Source organism: Falco punctatus, assembly GCF_963210335.1.
Source record: "Falco punctatus genome assembly, chromosome: 4".
In the NCBI taxonomy this organism is placed as follows: domain Eukaryota; kingdom Metazoa; phylum Chordata; class Aves; order Falconiformes; family Falconidae; genus Falco; species Falco punctatus.
The window spans coordinates 70,338,424-70,349,995 of record NC_137583.1 but is presented as its reverse complement, the minus strand read 5'-3'; the positions used below and the strand labels follow the sequence as shown (position 1 = coordinate 70,349,995).

General features: G+C 63.9%; 1 protein-coding gene across 1 annotated transcript; it reads left to right on the top strand.

The window, feature by feature from the left end:
• Window positions 1–580: 580 nt before the first annotated feature.
• PTF1A (pancreas associated transcription factor 1a) lies at window positions 581–11,570 on the top strand. Its single transcript, XM_080384900.1, has 2 exons — window positions 581–10,288; window positions 10,381–11,570. Exons 1-2 carry the CDS (start codon window positions 9,082–9,084, stop codon window positions 10,581–10,583), a joined length of 1,410 nt encoding a protein of 469 aa, XP_080241026.1. The 5' UTR covers window positions 581–9,081; the 3' UTR covers window positions 10,584–11,570.
• The last annotated feature ends 2 nt before the right edge of the window (window positions 11,571–11,572 follow it).

The window sequence follows — 11,572 nt, the reverse complement described above, 5'->3', positions numbered from 1 at the left end:
TGGTGACTGTACATAAACCTAAGGGAAAATCCCGTGGACACCTTTCATGGGAAGAAGAGATCAAGGGATGGGGTTAGAAAACAGGAGTCTCTAACCCACAAAAAGGAGCATTGACTGGAAGACTTTATGTAATCTAGAACTGGATGTATTTATGGAAGAGATGATGTAACATGGTTGTTTACCGGAATGAAAAAGTGCCCTGTTGTGTCCATTGGGACAGAACTCTCAGTCATTGGAAGTCATCAGGAATAAAAACCCTAAAACCAAGTCACAGCTCCTCCTGCCAGCCGGTGTTAGGGAGCCTTATTACCCCTTTTAAAGCTGTACAGTGTGTCACTAGCATTGTATCACAAGTCATCTGCTTTGCTTTGTTTCAGCTAACCCTTCTGCAGTTATGGTGACGGTCACATACGATTTTTCAAATGAGCGATCATCTGGATCAGCGCAGAGTGTTGTCAGGACCTGGTCTCAAGGAGCCATTCCCCCCTCACCGTGAGTGGTTTTGTGTCTTGGAAAACAAGGGACCCCTCCTCAAACGTGCTGCTTTCCTCCGGCGGCCTTGCCCACCAGTCCCCCACGGCCGGTACCGCGGCGGGCGGGCGGCGCTGAGCAGGGCTCGCCGGGAACACCCCGCGGGGTGCCGGGAACCCCGGGGGAGCCAGCCTCTGCTCCCAGGCTGCCCGCGCCTGCTGAGGCAGTCACAGCCCGTGCAGGAGCCTGTTCGCCGCGGGTGCCGGTTGTGTTTCTTGCCGTTTCATTCCGCTGCGATGCCCTAATGGAGTCACTGCGCCCGCCCCATCCAGCGAAACCAGCGCCCACCCGGCATCCCCCACCCCGCACCGTGGCGGCTTTTCCCTCCAGCCGCCCCTCGCCCCGGGCCTGGCCGGGCAGCCCGGCTGGCCCCGCGGCAGGGCACGGCCCGCCCCCCTCGCACCTGAACCACTCCCGCAGGAGAAGCCGAGCGGCAGCCGCGGCCCTGCCGCCGAGCCTTGAACTCGGCCATGTCCGTTGATTTAAATTATATTAGCTTTGAGCCCTTCTATTGTCGGGCCAATTTAGAAGCTGATGAAACAGTAAATTGTTGGTGGAAACGTAGGCAGCTTTGTGCTTTGCCAAGCAGGTGCCTGGCGGTTTCAGTCAAGGATTGGTAAATTTACAAGAGTGCAGTGGACGTGCCCTCCCCGGGCTATTGTGAAATTCAGGGGCGAACAAAGGAGAACGTGAATATTCACACAGCCGCCTTTCAGCGTGTGGCATTGCTCCGCAATGTTTAAAGCGCTGCGCTTTTTTTTTCTTTTTTTTTTTTTTTGTTTAGGGGAAAAAAACCACCAACAACACACACCCCCCAGTCAGAAAGTACCTGTTTGCGTTTTAAAGCACATGGAAATCATCCGTGAGCAACCATATAATTTGATTTGCTAAGCAATCTGCGAGGCGATTGCACATCATTTATAACGTTCATTGAGCATTTTGCTTAATTGTGTCTCTTTTTGTAAAGGAAGCACAGCCCCCTCCCGGCTGCGGCCGGCACAAGTGGCCAGATTCCCATGGACGCGCAGACAACCGCCGGCCTTGCGCGGGGCTTTTCCCAAGCGGAGCCGTCCCCACACGCACGTCTGGGGGGGCGAGATAAGGGCTCAGGTACGAGCTCCCTGTCTGAACCCCCTAGCTCGCAACCCGCCGCTTCGGCAGGTGCTGCCCGGCCAGGCTGGCGGGTACCCGGCTTTCCTCTCGACGGGGCGGTGCGTCCCCCGGGCGGCGAGCCCCGGGCTCCGCAGGTGCGGGACAGGCCCGGCGGCACCGGTGGCGGGATAGGGCTGCTTCCCTTTGCCAGCCCCAGGCCCGGGAGAGGCGCTCAGGGCGGGAGACCTGAAAGGGGCACCAGAAGGGGAGGAAAGGCCTTTGATGCGCGACCTAGCTGGAGCCGTGTGTCCCGTCCCGTCCCCCCAGGTGTTGTGCCGTAGCTGTTCCCGCCTCCGCACGCCGCGCAACGAGCGCGCAGGCCGGCAGCGGGACCGGGAGGCCGCGGGGCGCCTCGGGGCAGGGAGGCACCGGCCGGCGGAGCCGCGTTTAGCGGGACTGGGGCGAACTCCTCGCAGGCGGCGGTCGGCGCAGCTCAGGCCCCTCCATGGAGCGGGAGGCGAAGCTTGGCGGGCACGGGGCTGGGGCTGGGGCTGGCGGCCCCTCCGCTCCGCGGAGAGCGCGCCGGCGGAGGGAAGCCGCCCGCACCTTTTGCCGGCCGCGGCCGCCCAGCCGCACCATATAATTTGATTTTCCCCCGTGCCCGCAGATCGATTGCAGCTCATTTGTTACATTCAGCGGCTCCTCGGGGCGGGGGAGGGGGGGAGAAGGGCGGGCCGGGGGAGCCGGCGGCACAAGTGTTGGGATTCCCATGGGCTGTGCCTGCTCTCCAGCTTGCCGCGCTGGCACCCCGGCCCGAGCGGCCGACAGAGGGGGGGTTGTAGACACGGTGACCTCCGCGATCTCGGTTTGAAAGAGCCTGAAAGGAGGCTGTTTATGGTGCATTACCAGCCCAGCGCCCAGGTACCAGCTCGGAGGGGAGGGCGCGCAGCCGGGCCGACCCCGGCTGCAGGTGCCTCCTCCTCCGCCGGGCGTGCGAGGGCCCGGGGCCGCCCCGCCGCCTTTGTGGGGCCGCCGCCCCGCCGCGCCGCGCTCGCCCCGGTAGCGACGCCGAGGGGGGAGCGCTTCTCCCCGTCTTACTGATGGGCCTCACGTGGCGGCGGGGGAAGGGGCGGCCTCGCCGCGGCCGAGTGGCAGCGGCCGACGGCGATCCGCCCGCAACTCCCGGGGCCAGTCCCTGCTTCGAGGAGCTGCAGACCTGCCCGGTGTCAGGGGTGCGGTGTGATGCCCTGACGCCCCAGCGAGGCGTGCGGGTCTCCTTCCCTCGCCTTCAGAGCAGGAAAGTTGTATGAAAGTTTATTACCAGGAAACACACAATTCCACAAGATTGCACTGAGCACAGCTTAGTTTAAATTATGCTTTCAGTGGTAAAGAGACTGGAGGAGTTGTGGTATTTTTCAATTAAATTAAGTGCCCTTTCAAATCAGGAATTGGCGTAGGGTCTAGGGGGTTTTAATCCTTTCCTGATAAAATATCAGCTGCATAGGGTTTTGGGCCAACTCCGGTTCAGCCTTTCAAAAGCCCCCTGCTTCCTTTCCGCATCAAACATTGCATGTCCAAAAGAGTGCAGTACGCCGAAGCAATCCCAGCGGGTTAGCTGGTGGGTTTTAGAGACTTGAAGGAAAAAATGGCCATACTCGGTATTTGCCTCACTGTGATTTTCTGGACTCTTGTTTGGTTAAACACTGACAGTGTGGAGAATGTTGGGTAGTGCCTGCGTAGAGGAAGGGGGAACTCTCACGGCTTGTCTTTCCATGCCTGTGGTTTCATGGCATTGGATCAGCAATAGGAGTTAGGAAAAACATGCAGGTAACATGTAAGTAAGAGATGGATTTTAGGCCTGGATAGGAACTAAACAGGCCTGTGGACCTCGGGGGTCTTGGGGTTTTACTTTAGCTTTAGCTAACAGGCTTCGTTATTCTGGAGTATCACATGAGTTTCCAGCCTAAATGATTCTATGATTCTGTGTGTTTGGAGCTACTTCCAAAGACACTGGACTGGACTGGAAAGGTGGAGTGCGAAGCTCGCCCCTGTCACCTGCAGCTCCTCTCCACTTCGGACCCTGCTGCTGCTCGCTTAAGTCCACCTTTTATCCATTTTCCGTCTCCCAACTGTTCAGGGCAAAACGTGGCAGAAAGTAGATGCCGGGGCACGTACGGATGGGAGGCGTTGGAGGCGGCAGCCGGGGATGCTCGGGGGCAGCAAGGCGGGGGACCCGGCTGCCTCTTCCTGCTGGGGGCGAGCGCGGAGCCGCGCTCACCACGCAGCATCCCCGGGGGCCTCCGCAGGCGTGGAGAGGCAAAGAGGACGAGCGCTGCTGCTTCTGACCGCGGGGCTCGTACCCTGCGTGGGTGTCTTGAGGGAGCCGCTCGCCGCTCCGCCGCCGCTAAGACAGCCAGGAGCGTGGGTTTGCGGACGAAAAAGGTGTTTGTGGGAGGCGGGACAGATCCCTAGGAGGTGCGAAGCCCGCCGGGGCCCGATCCCTTGGGCATGGGCCGCCATGCTGAGCGCCGCCAGCGCTGGGGCACTCAGAGAGCCGAGGCTGGTGTCCTGCGCTCCATGCAGAGCATCGGCGGGTGTTGTCTGCGCTTTGCAGCCCCGTCGGGGCGACGGGCTGCTCCCTGCTGCCCGGCCCTGCTGCGGCCCCGAGAGACCCCGAGATGAAACCTGTGAACGGGAAGGGATGGGCGCCGGCGAGCCAGGTGCTCTTCTTGCCTTAGAGAAGTAGAGCCGCTGTGGGTTCCCAGCTGTGGTGCGCAGCCCCTCGCCCACGGAGGAGGTCTTTACCGCCTTCCCGAGCCAGGGTCGGGCCCCATCCCTCGCTGAAGGCTTGGTCTTCTCGGGCCGGCGGGTGTACAGCGCCGAGCGGGGTACCCCGGCAGAGGCAGGGCCGGAGGACCTGGCAAGCTCCGGGTGCCCTCGGTGCGGGATGCGCGCCCTCTTCGTGTTCCCCCGGCGGGGGGCGTTGCATGGGCCCACGGAGGGTCGGGAGTGGGGGCTGGTGGGTCAGACCCTGCATGCAGCTCTGCCCTGGCCTCGTGTCCTGCCCCATCTTGGAACCTTTAGCGACTCCACGTCCTCGTGAAAGTGGCTGCTAGCTGTGCTTGTATGCTCATTGACTCTGGAGGGAAGGCGGAGTGCCCCTTGGGGTACCCCCACTGGTTCCTGCCCTCCGGGATGTGAAATAACGAAGTATCAGGTGCTGGTCATACATTTTCTTTACTGGAGAGTGGTGCGGGGAGGTGTCGTTCCCGTGAGCACGCCGCGGGAAGGGGAGCCGGGTGAGACAGTCGGGCAGGACAAATACTGAAAGAAGAGCGTTTACGACGCAGGCGGTGCTGGCCCAGGTGCGTTCCGTGGCCCGGGCTGCGCAGTTACAGGTTCCTGGTTTTCGCAAGTTTCCTTTTCGTAACATCTTAGGCAACCCGAGAGGAGCCTTCCCGCGCCTCAGGCGGTTCCTTCGGGCACGGTCCGTACTCATTTCTCAAAGGCAGATGTACAAACATGAAATCATTGGTCTTTAAAGCCACCGTTGCCGCAGGGGCGAGGGCTGAGCTCGGCACGGTAAGGGAATCGCTTCTGCCCCTGAGCTGGGCGTCGGACGGGGCACTGAGCGCCGGGGATCTATAGGGACAGATGTTTCATTGCCTTCGCACCCCAGCGCACACGCGGAGCGCTAGCTGTGCCTGGCGAGGGAGAGAAGGGCTGTACGAGACCGTTCCACCTCCTCTGGGGCGGTGTTCGCAAACTTTCCAATGATCTGCTAGGTCTGAACGGTTTCAAGCCAGGGTCCGAGTGCCCAGACAGTTTGGAAACAGTAGGCACCCAGAACATCCCTCTGCTTCCCCAGCAGCACGCTCCCATCATCGAGAACTGCCGGGCAGCCGCGGGAAGACCCACAGCCCCGACGGTGTCGTGAAATGCCCGTCGGTCCTGGCGGAGCTGCCTCGTGGGGACGGACAGACCGGACAGACTCACTTCCCAGACCACCTGTCTGAGTTTTGTGGCCCGCTGGTGTCGTGCCACCCGCACAGTGTGACATTCACTGCCCAGCGCTGTAGGGCTCACCCTGGCTGTGCGGTCCTAACGTGTGCCGGAGCAAAGCGGGCACCGCCAGCTCAGGGGAACAGGGAAAGAATCTGGGCATGGGCTGGGCTCCCCCTGCCTCTCTGGGCACGTATTGTCCTTAGATCAGCAGTGGAGCTCCTGCTTCTCCCGCTTCATCATCCCCTAAAGCCTTCAGACTTGGCCGTCGGGAAGATGCTTCACCACCACGTTAACCTAGCGCTTGTCTCGGCTCCCAGGGACAGGGACAGACCGTGGTCAAAATGCTGTGCTGGCACAAGGCTAGTGGCAGAGGCTTTGGGGAAAAAGAGCCTGTTTCGGGGGAGAGGGTGGGGGTGTGCGTGGGGTTGCCCCCCCTCTGGATCTGGCGGCGCTTGGTCTGTCTGACCTAGGGGAAGTGCTGCCAGGCGGGCCGTGGGTCAGCGTAGGAGTGTGTGTGTGTCTCAAGTGGGTGTGGTGGTGACAGGGACCACTCGACACGGTTTGCTCATCGACTTTGAACTCCCCGGCTCCAAGCAAAGTGTGGCAGGAGCAAGGACTCGCCATTCCTTGCATAATGACTCCTTGGGCATGCAGGAAAGGAACAGAGCCAGCTCAGTAGCCAGGAAATCCCCCTGAAATCACCTCGGTGTTGTTAGGACTTAGGGTTTTGCTTTCTTTTTCTGGGTGTTTCGGAGTAGGAGTGACATGGATCCGAGCGGATGTCATGTGCCAAATTTATACTTGTGCTTCTAGATGCGATGCCTTCACCCGTAGCGTTCGTTCCCCGGCTGCACTCATTGCGCGTAAGGCCATACCGGGCAGGGAGGCAGGAGCTGGCTCATTTGCTCTCGGGAACTGGGATTCTCCAGCCGCAGGCGTGGCCCGGCGTCCCCGGTGCGCCCGGCCGCGGTGCGTGGGACGGTGCTGGGGAAAGATGGACACGCGTCCAGCTGAGCCAGCGGGGACAAGAGGGACCGCGGGTAGAGCTCCTGTCCCCCGGGACCTGCACAGGACTGGGGTGCCACGGGTTGCGGGTGACATAGAACAGGGGCGCGGGGACCGCGCCTCGGCTGAGCAGCGCGACTGTGGGACCGGCTGTGGCTGAGCGGGCGGCTCCTGGCGCCATGGGGATGCGGGAGCAGTCGTGGGCTGCCCTGGGCTACCTAGCCCCTCCACCCCCGGCAACAGCCTCGGGGGCCGGGCACGGCGGGTCCCTGCCCTCCCACCAGCGCCTCACGCCCGGCTGCCCCGGCACCGCCATTTATCTACCCTCCCAGCGCCGGGGAGCTCCAAGGGGCGGACAAGTGATGCTCGCGGTGTAAAGGGGAAACGCGCCCCCCCGGGGCGGGGAAGGGGAAGCAGCGCGGTTCCCGTGCGGTGCCGAAGCTAGCTGTTCGCTCTCCCAGGTGGGTCCCTCGGGTCGGCGGGGCAGGGTTGCTCAGGAGGAGCGGTCCGGCGGCGAGCGATGCATCTGCCAAGCTGCGGCTCCGCGCCCTGTGCCGCTCGGAGCGGTCCCCACCGAGCCCCGCTGGAAGTGCTGGGGGTGCTGCTGGCAGCGAGCTGGGTGTGAGCCAGCTGCGTGCCCTGGCCGCACAGGATGCCAGCAGCGTCTCTGGGCTGCATGAACACGATCGCGGCCCAGGAGACCGAGAGAAGGGATGATCCCCCGCCCTAGGCACTCCTGAGACCGTATCTAAGTACAGCGGCCGGTGTTGGGACAGCCGGTACAGGAAACACTCTCACGAGGGGCGGAGGGCCAAGGAGGCAGCGGAGGCTGCACGGGGCGGAAAGGCTGCAGGAGAGGGGCTGGCTCAGCCGGGGGCAGAGGCGGTGTCGGGGGCACCTCACAGCACTGCGGGGCTGGGCATCCAGAAGCCCGGCTCTCGGCAGCGGTGTATGGTGCGAGGCTGAGGGACAGTGAGCGTGAATGGAAACAGGAGTCCGGGCGCACGGAGAACCTTTTCCACTGTGAGAAACAGGAGAGGTTCAAACTTTATATCCGTAAGGGATCAACACTTCCTTTAACCGCGAGGTGGCTGAAGTAGCACAGGTTGCCCTGGGAGTTTGCGCAGGCTCCATCCATGGAGGTTTTCAGCACCAGACCGGCTAAAACCCTGAGCAACCTGGCTCGGCCTTGCAGCTGCCGGGGCTGCGAGCAGGAGGTGGCACTGGAGCCTTCCTCTGGTCTCTCCCAGCCCGGGTTCTCGCTCCCACTCAGTGGGCAGCACAGCAGGGCCCGCGGGGGTCCCGGCCACGCACGCTGGGCACGGACGTGCTGCGGAGCCCTACGCGGAGGGGAGTGGGAGAGGGGCCTGCGCCGTCTCTCCAGCCGCGGGCAGCCGGGCCGGGCTCTCCCAGCGCGGCGGAGAGTACCGGGCGGTAGTGCCCGCAGCAGGGAGCCGCAGCTGCTGGAGGTCCTCGTCTATCCCGGTCGGCGAACGCTCCCCTGGCCCGCAGCCCCCGCCTCGTCCCCTCATCCCAGTTCTTCCGATTCCGAGGTCCCCGGTCCCTCTCCACGGCTGGGCGTGAACGGGGAGCCGCTTGGCCGTCACATCACCCCTTGGTGCAGAGACTCCCTCAGTTTCCCCGTCGCGGGACGGTCGCAGCGGTCCCCCAGCCACGCGCGGGCGCATTCCTGGCTTCGCGCGAAGGTTTCCTCCTTCCCTTTCTCGTTTTTTCGCGTGGTCCGTCCGCAGGCAGGGCTTTCCAAGGAGCGGTTCTTGCAAAGCTCTTTGTTCCCTCCCGTGACTCACAAGTTTCCCTGCCGTTATCACAGCGTTGTCAGCGGCTTTGAAGTCGAGTCATTTATTTCCCGGAGCTGGCCCTGTCTTGCTGTGCTGATAGAGCGGGGTACGTTTCCATTCGGGGTTTGATCTCTGCCCATGCTGGTGGCACACTGTAAAGTCACTTTCGATAAACCCCGACAGACTCTGCCGGACAAACTGTTGCAGCGCTAATGACAGAGATAATCCTCCCCTAATCTGCCGAGTAATCCATCTCACCCCAGTGAGAATTTTTAAGGCTTTAATCAGTGAGAGTCAGTTAGGGAATTATTAACAGAGCCTCCGCCAAGCGAGCTCGTCCTGAGAGGGCACTGGGAGTGGGAAAAGGAAAAACGCAACAGGGCCCGATGCGGTCGAAATCGACGCACGGCCGGGCGCGAGGAGCTGATGTGATTTATTTTGATGTTACGGTAGAGTTCTCGTTTGCAAATGCCGCAAGAAGCCCCGCGCCACTGATCCACCCGATGCCCGCTCCGACAGCGGCTCTGCCGGCGGCGGGGACTGGCGGGCCCGAGGGAAGTGCTGGGGGGAAGATCCGCGGAGGTGAGCCCTCCCGAGGCCCGGAGGGAGGCTAAGCCGGTCGCTGCGAGCGCGCGTTTCGGCCAGCGACATGTGGGGAGAAGTGCCGAGGCGGCCCGGGGCCGCTCGCCCGACGTGCGGGGAGCGCCGCTCCGAGCGGCTCCGCGGGCTTCGGGCCCGTCCCTGGAGGGCGAGGCCGGGCGGGGCCGGGCGGGGGGCACTGCTGGGGCCCGCCCGCTCCCCCGCCCCACACCCCCCCCCCGCCTCGGTCCCCGCCGCGGCGCCGCCCCTCGGCCGGCGGGAGCTCCGCGGTGTCCCCCCGACGGGGGAACCCGGCCCCCCTCGCCCGCCCCCCCCCCCTCGGCGTGCGCTGATTGGCTGGCGGCGGCGGTCAGCGGCACGCGCCCAGGGATGTCGTTATAAAACTCCTCGCGTGCCGGCCCGCCGCGCCAGCCGGCTCCGGCCTCCTCCCCGGAGAGCGGCGGCAGCGGCCCGGCCTCCCGGCCACCCAGGGGCGGGGAGGGCAGGGCAGGGGCGGGGGCCCCGCCGCCGCCGGGGCGGCTCGGCGAGCGGGCCGGCGGGAGCGGCTGCAGGCGTGTCCCGGCGGGGCTGCCCCCCCGCCCCGTCCCGTCCCGTCCCGTCCCGTCCCGTCCCCGCCGGGGCCGGACGCAGCATGGAGACGGTGCTGCTGGAGCACTTCCCCGGGGGGCTGGACTCCTTCTCCTCGCCCCCCTACTTCGACGAGGAGGACTTCTTCCCTGAGCCGCCCCCGCGGGACGCGCTGGCCGCCGACGGGCTGCTGGAGCCCGACGTGGACTTCCTCAGCCGGCAGCTTCAGGAGTACTACCGCGACGGCGGCGACCCCGAGAGCGGCTACCGCTGCCCGGCGCCGGCCGCCACCTTCCCGCCGTCGCCCGCCTCGCCCGGCTTCGTCTACGAGTGCTGCGGAGCGGCGGGCGCGGCGCTGCTGTCCCCCGGGGGGCGGCTCCAGGCGCTGGGCTCGGCCAAGCGGCGGCGGCGGGTGCGCTCCGAGGCGGAGCTGCAGCAGCTCCGGCAGGCGGCCAACGTGCGGGAGCGGCGGCGGATGCAGTCCATCAACGACGCCTTCGAGGGGCTGCGCTCGCACATCCCCACCCTGCCCTACGAGAAGCGGCTCTCCAAGGTGGACACGCTGCGCCTGGCCATCGGCTACATCAACTTCCTCAGTGAACTGGTGCAGTCCGACCTGCCGCTGCGCAGCGCCAGCAGCGAAAGCCCCAGCCAGCCCAAGAAAATAATCATCTGTCACCGCGGTACAAGTAAGTGGTGGCCCGGCCCGGCCCGTCTCCGCGGTCCGCAGGAATGCCGGCCCCAGCAATAACCCCCTGGCTTTCTCCCCCCTTTCCCCCAGGATCTCCCTCCCCGAGCGACCCCGACTACGGACTCCCCCCTCTGGCCGGTCACTCGCTGTCGTGGACTGATGAAAAGCAACTCAAGGAACAAAACATCATCCGGACAGCCAAAGTGTGGACCCCCGAGGACCCGCGGAAGGTGAACAACAAACCCTCCCTCAACGACATCGAGAACGAGCCCCCCTTCGACTTCGTGGCGTGAGGCGCCGCGCGGGTGGCCCCCGCCCCCGCCCCGCCCTGTACATGCTGTATGTAGAGACCTATATTGTAAATGTAATTTAAGATTCAGACTCTAAGGGCAATCAACTTTATTTATCTATTTATTACGGAGTAGTGATAATGAGGTAGAATCGTCTGTTTTGAATATATAATTTATATAATTTATCCTGATTTTTTTAAGATATGCAATAGGTTTATTCCACCAGCACCTTGGGGGGGGGGCGGGGAAAATGCCAGAACCTGTGAAAATAATTTATTGCCTCACGTGGACTCTTCCTGTGTTTGTTAATAATAAACCCGGATTGTACCTTGTGGAGCGGTGCATTTGTGGGGAGCTGCTTCCGAGAGCCTACGGCATCCCGAGGAAGCCCTGCAGTACCGCGCGGGCCGGTGCCCGGGCGGCGGGGTGAGCCCCGGGGCCGTGCAGCCGGGTTCTCGCCCCAGCCAGCCCCCTCCGCCCAGCCGCCCGCCCCGCAGCCCCGCCGCCGCCTCGGGCTGCTCTTATACAGGCGGGGGGGGGCGACGGACGGACAACGGGACGGGACGAGGACGGGCGGGGGGACACTCTCCCCTTCTCTCCACCCCTTTTGACGTCCTCTCCTGAAGTGCTTCCAACTGATGTCTTTGTCTATCTCTAGGAAGTCCCCTCCTTTCAGTGCCTGTGCTCCGCTTGTGGCTTCCAGCCGAAAGACCCGAATCCCCAAACACCAGCCTTGCGTGGGTGGGGGAGTGTCCCCGCCGTTGCCCCGCGGTCCCGCCGCCACCGGGATGGGCGCGCTACCCGGAGTCGGACAAAGCTCTCCCCAAAAGTGCTGGGGAGGGGGAGCCAGACTGGGGGCCGCGCAGGCTTGCCCCCTGCGGGTGCGTGGCCCCGCGCCTGCCCCCCGCCGGCTGCGCCAGCCTTCCGCGGGCCGCGCCTGGGAAACAGCCCCCGCAGCCCTCGCCCTGGGGATGCTGCCGGCGAGGGGGGGG

What these genes read in the sequence shown, in the direction of transcription:
- PTF1A (XM_080384900.1), top strand. Translation starts at nt 9,082, where the DNA reads ATGTGGGGAGAAGTGCCGAGGCGGCCCGGGGCCGCTCGCCCGACGTGC. An exon ending in CATCTGTCACCGCGGTACAA is followed by an intron (nt 10,289 to 10,380) that starts GTAAGTGGTGGC and finishes CCTTTCCCCCAG; the next exon opens with GATCTCCCTCCCCGAGCGAC.